Source organism: Lissotriton vulgaris, chromosome 2_1 (genome assembly GCF_964263255.1).
Source record: "Lissotriton vulgaris chromosome 2_1, aLisVul1.2, whole genome shotgun sequence".
Taxonomy (NCBI): domain Eukaryota; kingdom Metazoa; phylum Chordata; class Amphibia; order Caudata; family Salamandridae; genus Lissotriton; species Lissotriton vulgaris.
The window spans coordinates 1,983,745,774-1,983,760,491 of NC_141687.1; the positions used below are offsets into that span (position 1 = coordinate 1,983,745,774).

The 14,718-nt window shown below is 46.5% G+C and overlaps 1 protein-coding gene across 9 annotated transcripts in view; it reads left to right on the forward strand.

The window, feature by feature from the left end:
• PPIP5K1 (diphosphoinositol pentakisphosphate kinase 1) overlaps positions 1-14,718 on the forward strand; it is a 1,319,084-nt gene that overhangs the window by 665,266 nt on the left and 639,100 nt on the right. For all 9 annotated transcript variants that reach the window (XM_086958191.1, XM_086958195.1, XM_086958197.1 and 6 more), the window contains one exon: positions 6,253-6,378. In XM_086958191.1, the coding sequence (XP_086814317.1) occupies positions 6,253-6,378 (126 nt within the window). The remainder of the gene's footprint in view (positions 1-6,252; positions 6,379-14,718) is intronic.

Here is a 14,718-nt window from a genome sequence, read left to right on the forward strand (position 1 = left end):
GATGAGGCATAAAAGCTGCATACCATCTTTTTCTACCCCTCACCCCCCCCCTTTTTTCTTTCTTATTGTTCTCTCCAACCCACTCAGATTTAATCTCCATTTCCTGTTTGGTCTATTTTCACTTTCTTTCTCTGTATCTAATGTTGTACTTGGCAGCTCTCTGCTGCTACTGCTCTCCCATGGTATTCCCTTACAGTGTTATTAAAGAGGTTTTGATTAAAGGTTTTGATATAAAGAGAAGAGGCCCATTAAAAACTTGTCTGCATTTTAGTGTGGTCCTGCTTCGCATCTCTTTGGGCCTAGTAGCAACTGCTGAAGTCTTGGTATCACATTGTCATGACATTATGTAAAATAGGAATTGAGGAGTATAAAAGTGCTATAGGTTTACAAACTTGAAATCTCTTGGTGGCTAGATACTTTGTCCCCAGTTACACAGTGGCCATATTTAAGTACTGGAGTGCCCTGTGGCGGGAACTAATGCATTTGTAGGATGTGTGGCTGTAGATAGCCATGCTCTACATACATCTGCCATCTTGTTTTGAGCTTGGACATTACAGCTTGTTTTTCTTCAAAGAAGTTTAAAGTCACAGGATGTATTGAGACTCCTCCCTTGGTCTGCAATGTGCATGAGCACCGACTCCGCCCTAAATTAGTTTCTTTCCGCCATCAAGTATGGCCTTGTCCAGGAAGAGCTCTAAGACCAAACAGATGTGTTTGTAGCTTTTTTCGGGACTAGCTGTGTACTCTTTGAGACTGAAAACCTGGAAGATAATCACACTGACCTTCTCGACCATCAAGCCTCAATGTCTTGGGGTTGGGCCTTTCCCAAACCTTTTAAAAACACCTTAATGTTTTCAGGGCATTACTTTATATAATGCATAGTCTAAGTAGGTGATGGAATGTACATCCCTCCAAGTCTGCTTGAGGTGCAACATTAAATACTCTTGGTGGGACCAAGACAAAATTTGCAACCTCTGCCTCTCCTCTGACGACAACTCCTGGAAAGTTCTGCCTGTGCTTTCACTGTAAAAGACACTGAGGTATCGCAGGGAGCGGTATTAGGCATACAAGAAGATGCAGTAGCAACCTTCATCTGAGACAAAGGACATAGTCGGTTAACACGACCCTCTCCACATCAAGGAGGAAGAAGAAAACCCCTCCGGAGTCTTAGCTGCTCATCCAATTGGCAGCCTGAAGAAGCAGTCCTCAAGCGTTTCTGAAGAGAACCAAGATAGAACCTCCTTTGCATCAAAACAAGCAGACCCTCGTACAAAAGAAACTCCTAAAAGGGTGAGTATGACACCTGCACAAGTAAGGGAATGAAATCCCACAGCCCTGAGGCTGAAGCAGAGTATCGATCCAGTGGGATTCGGGTATCCGGATCCAAACTGGACAGAAGTAGACAACTGCGTACTCGTGCATGACTGCCAGTGAGCACGGGCTAGCACAGAGAAATTACTTTGAAGCCAGGCAAGCCCCCTTCAAAGGGCATTGAGCTGCGACAGCTGTCAACTCCCACTCAACCCAAAGGTGCCAAACATCACCTGTCTGAGCCAAAATCGACACCAACATGCCTATAAAACGGAGCGCAAATCAGCATGGAGTGTACCTATGACACCCATATCGGAGAAATTTGGAGACGCCCATCTTCCAGAAGATGGTGTAAGAACTACTAAAAATTACTTTTCAACAATCCAGAAAGAAGGAAAATCGCTGCCCAGAATGACTGCCAAACACACTCCCTCCAATTCTGAAGAAGCGCAGACTTACCAGAGAGTAAGAGTTAGCTTAGAGGCAACCACACATCTGGTGCCCAAGAAGCACAAGGTCAAGGGCACAAGCTCCCTCCCCCCCTGCTACTTGTGCCAAGGCAATCACTTCCTCTACTGCCAGCCCCACTACTACAACACCCAGTTCACTGAGACCAGAGCTTGAATTGTCATAGAGGTCAGTGCCTACCTTTTCAGACATGGAGAGTCATTACAGGGATGTCCAGCCTTTAGGGTCAGGTGATTGGGACTACCCCTGGGAGGATTATGATGTCGACTTTAAGGACGACTCACATCTGAAGTGTTACCCAGCAAAGCCATCCCCACTAGGCAACACCACCTCCTGAAATGCAGTGATTCAGATAGCAGCTCATGACCACAATGTAGATAAGCATGTCTTTGAGAGTATCTCTTACACTGAGCACATCATCCAGTTCCTGCCTATGCTCAAGGCCATATTAAAAGTGACCCCAGACACCTTTGTTTCGAAATCTGTTTATTGACAAATTTCTCTGAGAGTGAGACAAAAAGCATTACATTGGCAACATCAGGCATAAGAAAACTCAGCCCAGAGTTTTAGTTCTCAAATGAAGGTAACAGCTTATTCACAAGGTCTGTGGCGAATAAATGTTTTTTAACACGTTCGATGCTGATGACGGAACCGCTCCGTCATCAGCTGCGGTTGGGCTGTGCTGATGACGGAGCGGTTCCGTCATGGCCCGGCCGCCGTGCCTGCGCGGCGCTGATTTCGAGCCTGCGCGGCGCGTTCTATTGAGCGGCGCGGGCCATGACGGAACCGCTCCGTCACGAGCACAGCTCAACCGCGGCTGGTGACGGAGCGGTTCTGTCACCAGCATGCGGCTGCCGCGCGGCCGCCCCGCCCTGTTAGCGCTGCGGCCGAGTAGCCGCCGCAGCGAAAGGGTTAAGAAAAAAAACAGTATCATCATTACATTTTGCTTTCAGGCCAATGTTTCTGAGCATCAATCTACCCTCCCAAGAGAGTAACATAGAAAGGAATCTTAACATACTTAAAAACGAACGTAACTTTGATGTCATGGTGCAAATTAGAATAAGGTGAGCTTGAGGATTGGGTTACTGGGGCCTCTACTCGGGTGACCGTCGCACTGCTCTGTGCCCCGGTAGGTGTAGTGTGATTAGATGTGGAATAAGTTGAGGGCCCGAAGCCGTGGAGTGCAGGCCGCCAAAGGGAGCCCCTCCGACAAGTAGCTCACTAACGGAGACCAAATGTAGTTGAAGCTTTTCCTGGTTCCTCCACTATGTCAGCCATGCGCTCCAACGCCCAAGCCCTCCACAATCTGGCATACCATTGGGTTAAGGATGTGGCCTCTTGTTTTTTCCACGCAGTGGCAACTGCCATCTTGCTTCCCCCCAAACAAAGCCACATAACTGATTTGACATGAAACCTGACCCAGAGAAAGTGTCGGCCCTTGCAGATACTCCACAACCACAAGACGTCAGTGACCTCCGATCATTTCTAGGGATGGCAAGCTATTGCGCACGATATATCAAAGACTATGTAACTATCAGCTACCCACTCAGAGAACTCGCCCATCAAGGACAACAATTCCTATGCACACCGGCCTGCGACCAAGCATTCAACAAAATCAAGAAGGCTATGCGCTCTGCCATCAACATCGCGTATTTTGACACCAAGCAAAAGACTGAAGTAACTGTTGACGCCAGCCCAGTGGGACTAGGCGCTATCCTCGCATGAGGACTCTGATCAACGACACATAGTCGCTTATGCCAGTCGCAGTCTAACTGATACTGAGAAGGCATACTCGCAGCCTGAGAAGGAGAGTCTTGCTGTCGTATGGGCCTGCGAACATTTCCACCTTTTTGTATACGGAAAACACTTTACCCTCATCACAGACCACCAAGCCCTCGTCACAATATTTGGAAATCCTAGAGCCAAAATGCCCCCGCGCATTGAGAGATGGGGACTGCGTCTCCAAGACTATGTATATACCATCATCCATAAGCCTGGAAAGTCAGAGAATCCAGCAGACTACATGTCCCGGCACCCCCGTCCACATACCAAGGAAAAGAGCTTCCTGGCAGAGGAATACATCCATTTCGTCATTGATAATGCGTGTCCTCCGACCGTACCACTGGAGGCTATCCGCGAGGCATCCATACAAGACCCCACATTTCAAGATGTCATGGATCGCATACGTACTAACTCATGGAGACACTTACAGGACACCTCTCAAAACACTGTCCATACCACTCAAGAACTTGTGGCACTCAAACATATTCAGGATGAGCTGTCAATCAGCGCAGATGGTCTACTGCTGAGAGGAGGGAGGATAGTAATCCCACAGAGATTACGACAAGAAATCATCAACCTGGCTCACGAAGGTCACAGAGGAATAGTCGCCACTTAGAAAGCGCTCAGGGAACGTGTCTGGTTCCCGCTACTTGATCAGATGGTGGAAAACAAACTCAGGGACTGCACCTCGTGCCAGCTAGTGAGTCGCGGCGAACCGCCGGCCCCGTTGCAGATGTCAGAACTACCAGACGGGGTATGGCAGCAAGTGGCCATCGACTTCTTCGGCCCTCTAAAGTCGGGCAAGTACATCGTCGTTATCATGGACGAATATTCTCGATTCTCCATCGGCATAAAGTGTCCTCCACCAAAGCGACAGCAGTAATCCCTATCCTTGACAAGACCTTCGCAGCTTGGGGCATCCCCGTAGGAGTAAAATCAGACAATGGGCCTCCTTTCAATAGCCACGAGTTCGCTGAATTTGCAAAACATCTCAATTTCAAGCACAGGAAGATAACACCGCTATGGCCCCAAGCCAATGACATGGTAGAGCGATTTATGGGGACACTTAAGAAGGCAGTCCAACAGGCAGAACTCGCTCACCGTGACATACAACAGGTTCTAAACGAAGTATGCAGGCGTATCGCACCACACCTCACAGTACCACAAATCAATGCCCGGCCACCCTAATGCTAGGACGAGTTCCTCGCACCCGGCTACCTACTCTGAACAACACCTCACAATCTCAAACGGTGACCACTGACCATGCCACATTGGTCAAACTAGACCACGACAAGAAGCTGAAGATGAAAATCTACGCTGACAAATGGAGGCATGCAAAACATGCGGACATTCAAGAGGGAGACTGGGTGATGGTTAGGCGCGATCGCACGACGAAAGCAGACAGTCGATACCTTGCTCACCCTTTGCGAGTCTCCAGTCGGAAAGGGACCATGATCACAGCAGAGGCTGACCATAAAAGAATAACCCGGAACATATCACACTTCAAAAGATGCACACCCACTGGTTGTGACGAAACCCAAATCCATGACTCCAGCACTGACTCCCTGAGTCAGAGCGAGAACAGTGACCGAGATCACTTCAGCCCGGCAAGACATGAAGATGCTGGAGATCACCGGGCACCAGAACTGGAACAGCCCGGCCGTCCACGAAGACGCATCAAACGACCAGCACGTCTCATTGAAGAACTCTAAGAGACCGAAAGACAGTACAAAAGGGGGAGGTGTCATATTGTATCTGCCTGGCCCTACGTTGAGACAGGGCAGGCGGAATGGGAAGGCTCGGGGGGGAAAACAGGAAGTGAGCTGGGAAACGGCAGTAGGAAGGTAGGCGTGAAAGAATAAAGACGTGCCTAAAGTAGCTCCTGGCTCTGCGTCTTTCTTAAGGGGTAACAACATTACACCACTCGCAACACTCAAAGAGAGTAAGAGTTTAAACGCTGCGAGGAAGAGTGTAGCTGCACACTCAACCTATCATTGGTGCATTGCTAATTACGTCAGACTACTCTTCAGTTATGTCAGTGTCCACTAGGACTAAATGGAGGAGCTCCTCCAGCATCTCCCAGAGGAGCACAGGAAAAGAGGGTATGAGATTGTCTCTGAAGTGAAGCAGATCTCCAACACCACTATCCACAGTGAATTAGATCCCGCGAACACTGCCACCAGAGGAGTGAACTCCAGTCTCCTCCAGCACAGGCACGCCTGGCATGTATTTCTTCACATGCCGTTTGATGGTCAGTATCTATTCAGTCCACAGATAGACTAAACATTAATGAAAAAGAAAAGATACAGAAACGGCAAAGGCTATAGGCGCATGTCAAACTTATTTTAATTAAGTAAAATACTTCTTCCTGCTCAATTTTGAATTTGATGACATGGTACACTGAGAATGTACCTAAAAGGGTGATAACTGTAATCTCGTTTTTCTTTACGGTCTTATTTAGCGATTTGCCAATGGGCTACTCTGGGAAAACATGGCGAAATCCAGCCCACCATGTTTGAAATACTCCAGGCTATAATGCACTTGTAATATGGTAGACTGGACAGCCGCCATTATTGTGACGGAGTATCCTATCCTCCACACTCCAAACAAGACCCTCAGTTTCTTGAAGTTGATTCAGTTTTAAGTGCTTTACCCTGCGAAACAAATTGCTCATGTTAACTTTTTTAACAGATGCCAGAAAGGATGCTCCATCGTTGCTGCTAGTGCTGAAATGGGGTGGGGAATTAACTCCAGCTGGACGGGTACAGGCAGAAGAGCTGGGCCGAGCATTTCGCTGTATGTACCCTGGTGGACAAGGTAAGTCTTTCAGATTACTACAGTTTTTCAGTATCCTATGTTTTTGGTTTTATTCAGTTTGCGGTATTTTTCGTTGTAACTTGCTGTTTGTACTTTCTGTTTCTTCTCTTCCATGCATTCTTCTGCATTTTTTAAATGTTGTCTTTTTTTTTCATCCTCTATTCCATTGACTGTAGCATATTTTGTTTGCTGTCATCTTTCCTCCGTTTGCCTTTATTTACTTTTACTCTATTCCTTTTTTCCTCTTTTCTCTATTTTTGGATTGTCTAAAAATCCTCTTTTAATTGTTTATCTTTACTCTAACTTTATTTTTTCAATTCTAGTTTGTTTTTCCTTCCATCAACTGTTTCTCTTCTCTTTAATTTTCACACATTTCTTTCATTTCTTCCACATGTACTCCAAAAGAAAAAAGAACACTAAGGGCCGATGTAGGTAAATTCGATTTACCGACTCTTAAATACCGAATCATACCAATTCGGTATTTAAGAGTCGGTAAATCGGAAGGGGGAAGATGTAGGTAATTCTCAATTTAGAATTACCGAATCGGTAGGATTCGGTATTTACCGATTCAGTAAATACCGAATCGGTATTGCTCATTGATACCTATGGGCCTTGAAGCCCATAGGAATCAATGGGCAATACCGATTCGGTATTTACCGAATCGGTAAAAACCGAATCCTGCAAGGGTGCATGGGGTGTCACTTTGACACCCTCTAGCACCCCAAGTACGGGCTTGTGTGCCATGTGGCACACAGACATGCCCTAAGAGCATGTCTGTGTGCCACATGGCACAGGTGTACATGCACAGATGTGCATGTACACCTGAATTCGGTATTGTACCACCCAATTATATTGGGTGGTAAAATACCGAATTCTGAAGGCCTGAGCAACTGGATACAGTGCTACCTACATCAGGAATTTTCCGAATCGGTAAAATTACCGATTCAGTATTTTACAGAATCGGTAAATTTACCTAATCGGTAAATTTACAGATTCTGTAAAATATAGCCCCCTACATCTCAATCACCAAATACCGGTCTGTAACGGCCAAATTCGGCTGTTACCGACCGGTATTTGGTGACCTACCTCGGGCCCTAAGTCTTCTTGTCCATTGTGGAAGCTTTAAAGACCAATTCCCCTACTTATTTAGTAGCCTTGTTTTAGCAGTTCCACATACTGATTCAATTGTTGGTTACCGTTACTCACAACTATGTAGTGAGTGAAGTGAGTGTGTGTATGCACTCCTGTCACTTAAATTACAAGAACTGACACGTACCCAATATCACTTTTTATATGCCGTCTTTGTTGCATTTCTGCCATTTTTAATTTAAAAAAAACATTGTTACTCCAAATCTATAATTTACTGTCTCAAAAGGATTAGCAGGCTAGTTTATTAGGAAATAGGTTTCACAAGTCCTCTGCCTCTGTCTGAACATCCATTTGTAGTCTAAATCAGTAGTACATGATAATAATCACTGTTTAACTTGCATTTGGTTGTATTAAGGTGACCGATGTTTTTTCTAATCAAAATTAGTGTTACACTTATCAATATTTGGCAGTCCCAATGGAGTGACATTTAAGTTAGTCAGGTGACTTAATACCACTTTGTTTTTCTGCTGCAATCCGACCAGAGCTCTCTTGATTTACCTTAGGGTAGCCTTGTTCAAAGATTATTCGCATGCTGCTGTAGTTTTACATATTTTATGATTTCATAAATGAACTACTACCAGTGCTGTCACACTAACTTTTTTCAAGGACAATAAATTCAAACTAACATGTCAGTGAAAAATAATATTTATTTGGTTATATACATGATGTGCAGACCCACATCGACAACTCCCACTTCTTTGTTTATCTTAGATTGTACTCATTCTTTTATTTCGGCTTTTATTTCCAATTTTTCAATTTTCTCAATCTTCTGCGCTAATTTACATTGTACCTTTTATTTTTTCTCCTGTAATGCATCTTCTATTCATTTATTTCTTTTTGTACACATATTCCTATTTCATCTGTTCAGCTGTGGCTCTTCCTTTTAATTTCTTTTACTCTTCTATGAAATGTTCTGCCTTTGAACACATATCGCTCTCACTCTAATTTTTATTCTATCATTCTCAGTGCTGCGTTCATTGACTTCAAGTAGATTTCAAACCTATTGCAATGTCATTTTCCTTTGTCCCCTTAGCCTTGGACAGTGGCCAACATTGTATGTTTTCCTCTACCTTACCTTCGAGAATTTTAGTCCTAGTTAAATGTTTCCGATTTCACATTGAAGTATAATAATGTCCGTGTCCAGAAAAGAAAAATGTAAAAACTATAGCCACATTAGTTCTGAGACCTCCATAATTCACTAACCTGGCCAAGTTCAAAGTATCTACCTCTTCCCTAAGCCAGCCATATTTTTAAATTAGTTAATGAAAGGGCTATATACAAAGCATGGCTTTAATCCACTAAACGTACGAGTTACTTACCTTCGGTAACAATGAATCTGGTAGAGACAATTCTAGCTGCAGACTCCTTAACGTAGAATTATCCCCAGGCGTGAGACTGGATCCAGAGATTTTTTGCCACAGCATCCCATCTCGCCGGGGGGACGGCATCACGCGACTCCGCCCAGGTGTCGTCCGCGCATGTGACGTCAGCGAGATCACATTAGTCCCACCCCGGCGCGCCTACGTCAGTTTTCTTCGGAGAACTTTTCCGTGCCAAAACGCAGAGCCATCAGACAAAAACGGTGGGAGTATAAGAACAGTGTTTGAAAGAACAGAATAATTGGAAAAACAATGGTGACGAACAACACCATAAGGAGCAGTGTCAACAGGCAGGGAAAAGAAGAAAGAACAGAGCACAGCCCTGAGCAGCCACCCTGCCAGGATGTAGACCGCCCCCTGTGGAGACAAGGAACACATGCAAAAATGTCACGACAACATACAGCAGAACTACAACCTCAACCAGGAACAACAAAAGGGAACTGGTGTCAAGACACACACAGCAACAACCCCCCCCCCCCAAAGGAATAAGGGCAAAGGCACGGTGAGATGATCTCAACCCAGAGGGTAGGAGAGGGACCAGAACCCATAGCAACCAAGGGGAGAGGAAGGGGATGGAAGAAAGAGAAGACAAGCAAGCCCCTAACCTGGACTATAGCAGAGGGGCACAGGAGAACATATAACTCCATCCTCCAAAGAGTCCAAAGATATAGCCACCCACTGGAAGGCGAGTGCAGAAGGCCAAGCCAAAGGCCCTCGCAGAACAGGGAGGAAGGGCGGGCCATGAAGGAATCTGCGGCTAGAATCGTCTCTACCAGATACATTGTTACCAAAGGTAAGTAACTCGTACATCTGATAGAGACTACAAGCCGCAGATTCCGTAACGTAGAATAGATACCCTAGCCATACCCACGGGGAAGGAGGGTCTGCGAAAGGGCCCCACCAGCCTGGATATAACAGTGTCCCACAGGGGACCAGTCTAACGGACAAGGCTAGGAGTCTCATCCCCGCAGGCAAGGGGAACCCCCACAGCAGAACTCCACCGATCCCACAGGGGCGTGGGAAGAAGAAAAAGAGAAAAGAGGAAGCCCATTCACACTCAACAGAGGAGGCAAGGCAAGGCAAGGGGAGGCAAAGGCACCCCACATCCTTACAGGGCAACAGAACCTCCATCCAAGGCAAAGGCAAGGAAGAGGAAGAAGATCAACCCAGAGGCTCCAAGGAGACTGGGGAAAAGGAAGGAGGAGCAGTCCGGGGCACCCAGGAAGACCTGCAGGCTGCGCCCGAAAGAGGGAGGAACACAAGAACCATCCCAGCCCCCAGGATAGCAAACATGAGGGCGAAGAAGGCCCGGACACACCCCAGAGAGGGGCACGCACACATGACCTAAAAGGAAGCAGAACCAGAGACCCAACACCAACACGCAGACAGCAGTTCATATCTGGCGAACAGCGCAGCAACCCCGTAGAAGGACCCCCCGGGCGCCACCAAGGCAACCCAAGTCAGCAACAATGAAATTGCACCTGCAATGTACATAAACGCCACGGAGGGCAGAGACCCGAAGGCGACCACAACTTCCCAGCACATAACGAGCTATATAACAGTTACCATTACCCCACATAGGGTATGTTAGTCCCAAACATGGGAACCCTCTTAGGAAGGATGATCCTGATAACAGCAATTTCTCCCCTCCTGAGGCGGAAGCCGGGAGGTCTCCTACCTTTCCTTTTTATTTAGCTGCATCTTAATTGTGTTAAAATCGTAATCTGCATACTTGATGGGATTTGTGCACACTTGATTTTAAGAGGTGTGTAGAGACTCCCCTGTGCTTCCTGGCGCTTTATGTTCTTTCTCCCCCCTCCCTTCACCTCAGGACCGGCCCTCGGCTGAGTGTAGACGCCGAGGGCAGGGTCTCCGGTTTCGGCGGCCATCTTGGGTTGGGTTGGGCTGGTGACGCGCTCTGGCAGCGCTACAAAAAGGGCTCAAATCGGTTGAGCTAGTGAACCTGATAACAGCAATTTCTACCCTCCTGAGGCGGAAGCCGGGAGGTCTCCTACCTTTCCTTTTTATTTAGCTGCATTTTAATTGTGTTAAAATCGTAATCTGCATACTTGATGGGATTTGTGCACACTTGATTTAAAGAGGTGTGTAGAGACTCCCCTGCGCTTCCTGGTGCAGGGTCTCCGGTTTCGGCGGCCATCTTGGGTTGGGTTGGGCTGGTGACGCGCTCTGGCAGCGCTACATAAACAGACGGTGATGACTCCGCGCAGCGGACGCATAGAGCGGACGCGCCGGACCTGCGCCGGAGTCGTGCCAGAGTCCTGCCCGTCTGCGCTCGTCTGCGCTCGATCGGGCTCAGGGACCAGGCACTCTGGTAGGTGTATTTCTTACTCTGCAAATGACCTCCTATCACTGGATTCAGGTGGGCACACTGTAAATTCCACCACGTTGTCCATCTTAACATCTTACGGTCTCCTAGTCGTAGAGATATTTGCCAACCATCTCCTTTGAAGTTTGCCATCTTAAATACTAGGTCACTTCAGAAACATCATTCGGAAATTTTCACCCTCTTACAGGATGAGACCATCGACATATTGACCCTTACCGAAACATGGTTGGGTGATAACTCCTCCCCCGATATCATAGCCGCTCTCCCAAGTGGATACGACATGATCTGGCATAATCGCCCGGACGGTGTCCGAGGTGGAGGTGTAGCAATTATTTTTAAAAAACAGCTAACAGTGGCGAAAGTTCTAGCTGAAACAATAAACTCTGTAGATCTACTTGGAGTAAAAATCACCATGAATAACTCCTGCCTTATCGTCCTAACTGTTTACTGTCCACCACAATGTACTTCAGTATTTAACGACCTTTTTTCCCCCATTATATCGGATATATGTACAAGATATAAGAAAATCTTGGTGATTTTAACGTTCATTGGGATAAGACAGATAAAGATCTGCCAACACGTCGGCTACAGACCTCCATGACCGCATTAGGCCTTGAACAACTATTGGAAGCCCCAACTCACATGAAGGGCCACACCCTCGATTTAATCTGGACTTCTATTCCCGAGGTGGCCCTTACGAGTATTGTACCTTGTATCTGGTCTGACCACCATCTACTCTTGTGTGATGTACCACAGGACAGTCCTCAGGTCAAACTCCTGTTAAAAACTAAAAAAGTGCACCAGTGGAAAAAAGTCGACTCGGTAACTCTAACCGATGCCCTTTCCAAATATGTACAACAGTCAACGAGTCCACATGACAACTCAGACCTAGATCAAAACTATAACACCGTAGTAGTAAGTCTTAGACAGTCTATTGACCAGATAGCCCCGGAAGAGATACAGAAAATAAAGGGTGCAGAAAAAGGGGCCCCTTGGTTTACCCTGAGCTTGAGGGATCAAAAAAGAAAGCTCCGCCACCTTGAGAGATGTTGGAGCAAGTCTAAACATGTTACAGATCGCGAACTTTATAGAACATCTTTGCAGTTGTACAAAAAACTTATTGTATCAACTAAAAAGGACTATTACGAAACCCGCATAAAAAATGCAGTAAATGTCCAGAAAGAAACCTTCCAAATTTTAAAAGAATTAAGTAAGAAGGATGAAAAGGTAGATACAGTGATAGATTGCAACACCTTCCAAGGCTACTTCCTCGAAAAAGTGGCAACCATTCTGTAAGATATTAAGAAAGAAATTCCAAAGATGCCTACCATTCCACTGGCCCCCCAAATTCCTTCGACCTCCATTATTTCTAGATTCCCTAGTATAGATTCTACAACTCTCAGACAGCTTGCCATTTCAACTAAGTCAGGCTCCCCTGCAGACCCCTGCCCCCCTGGAATCTTTCGGCTGGCACTTCCCAGATTCTAGACAACTCATTAGCTACCGGACTATTACCAGCTAGCTTTAAAGAGGCACGTGTTAAACCACTGTTAAAAAGACCAGGGGCGGATCCAACCAGCTTGAAAAACTACAGGCCAATATCCCAGCTGCCTTTTCTGTCTAAGAGTTTAGAACAGCATGTATTAAGATCATTGTCACCCTTCCTGGAATCATGTCATCTACTCAAGGAGCGGCAAGCGGGGTTTCGTGCACATCATAGCACCGAATTAGTAATGCTCTCGGTGCTGGATGAGCTTAGATGCATGGCTGACAGTAAAAAACCAAGCGCCCTGATACTTTTAGATCTTTCAGCGGCGTTTGATACTGTCAGCCATGCATTGCTCCTGGACAGACTGGCTATGTCTGGGATAAAAGAACAGGCTCTCCAATGGCTAACGTCTTTCCTGCTAGGGAGGACGCAGAGGATTCAATTAGCAGATCGTGTATCTGATGTGGGTGGCCTGGAGTGTGGAGTCCCGCAAGGGTCCGCACTCTCGCCACTCCTGTTTAACTTATATCTGCAGCCACTGATAGACTCCTTGGTGAACATGGGCTGTAAAGTCTTTAACTATGCCGACGATACTCAGCAGTTGCTGAGTATCGATAATACAACATCGGCTCAGTCCATGGCCCAAAATATACTGCGGTTTACAGTGAGCTGGATGACGACGAATCTGCTAAAAATTAATCCAGATAAAACGGAGGTCCTGGTAGTTTCAACTACCACCTCACCCTGGAATGATCTGTTCTGGCCCCAAGAACTTGGACCGACCCCAAAGCCATGCCCCAGCGTAAAGAGCCTTGGTATCAAAATCGACCAGGAGCTCTCAATGACCAGCCAAGTATCTGCCGTTGTTGGATCTTGCACCAACTTGATTAGGCAGTTGCGAAAGTTAGTCCCTTTGCTTTCTACAAACATGCTCAGAACCATTGTTTCGGCAACAATAGTCTCCAGGATCGACTATGGGAACGCATTATATCTAGGTCTACCAAAAAATTTAATCAACCGTCTACAGGTCACCCTGAATGATGCAGCACGGTTAATCTTTAGATCACCCAGACAGACCCATGCTTCCCCTTCATTGCATAGGCTACATTGGCTCCCTATAAAGCAAAGGGTGGAATTTAAAAGCCTGTGCATTGCCCATAAGGCAATTTATGGGCAGGCGCCTGCCTATATAAAAGAGAGGCTTGAAGTGTATAATCCCAAGCGAGTTTTAAGATCTTCCAACTCCCAATTGCTGTCATGTCCGCGCTTTAAAATGGCGACCAAAGGTGGGAGATCCATTTCAGTCCAAGCCCGTACAATGTGGAATAAGCTACCTGAGGCCCTTCGCAAAGAACCTAATCTCCTCCTTTTTAGGGAATCTTTGAAGACATTTCTATTCAGAGATGCCTTTGTATCTCTGTAAATTAGGCCGATAATCTGCATTCTTGTTCATCCTACTTCTTGTTGCTGTATCTGTCAGAAGCGCCTTGAGACCTGATGGTGATTTGGCGCGATATAAAACCCAGATAACGATAACGATTCTGCAGCAGAGGACAACAGAAAGACCTGCGGGGAAAAAAAACACTGAAGAAGGCTTGTCAAGCAGCCAAGAGAAGAACAGGAGGCCTAGTCTCAGGGCCAACCTGGTGTGAATAACCTACAACAAAACACACAGTCAAGAAGGGCCGGCCAACAGAGCCACAGTCCTAACAAAGAGGACTCACAGGCACATGAAGCACACAGATCACACAACCGGGGCGACCCACCCCAACGAAAGAACAGCTCACAATAACCAGACCAACCCACAGGTCACGGAGGAGGAGGAGGAGGAGGAGGATTAGGACCAGGACCACCCGCCAAGAATCTCTGGATGGTTGAGTCTGCCGAGGCGTGGAACAAAAGGGTGCCATCCAAGGGAAGATCCACCATCCGTTCCCGCACATTTTCCGGGAACACACTATCCCGAAGCCAAGCAT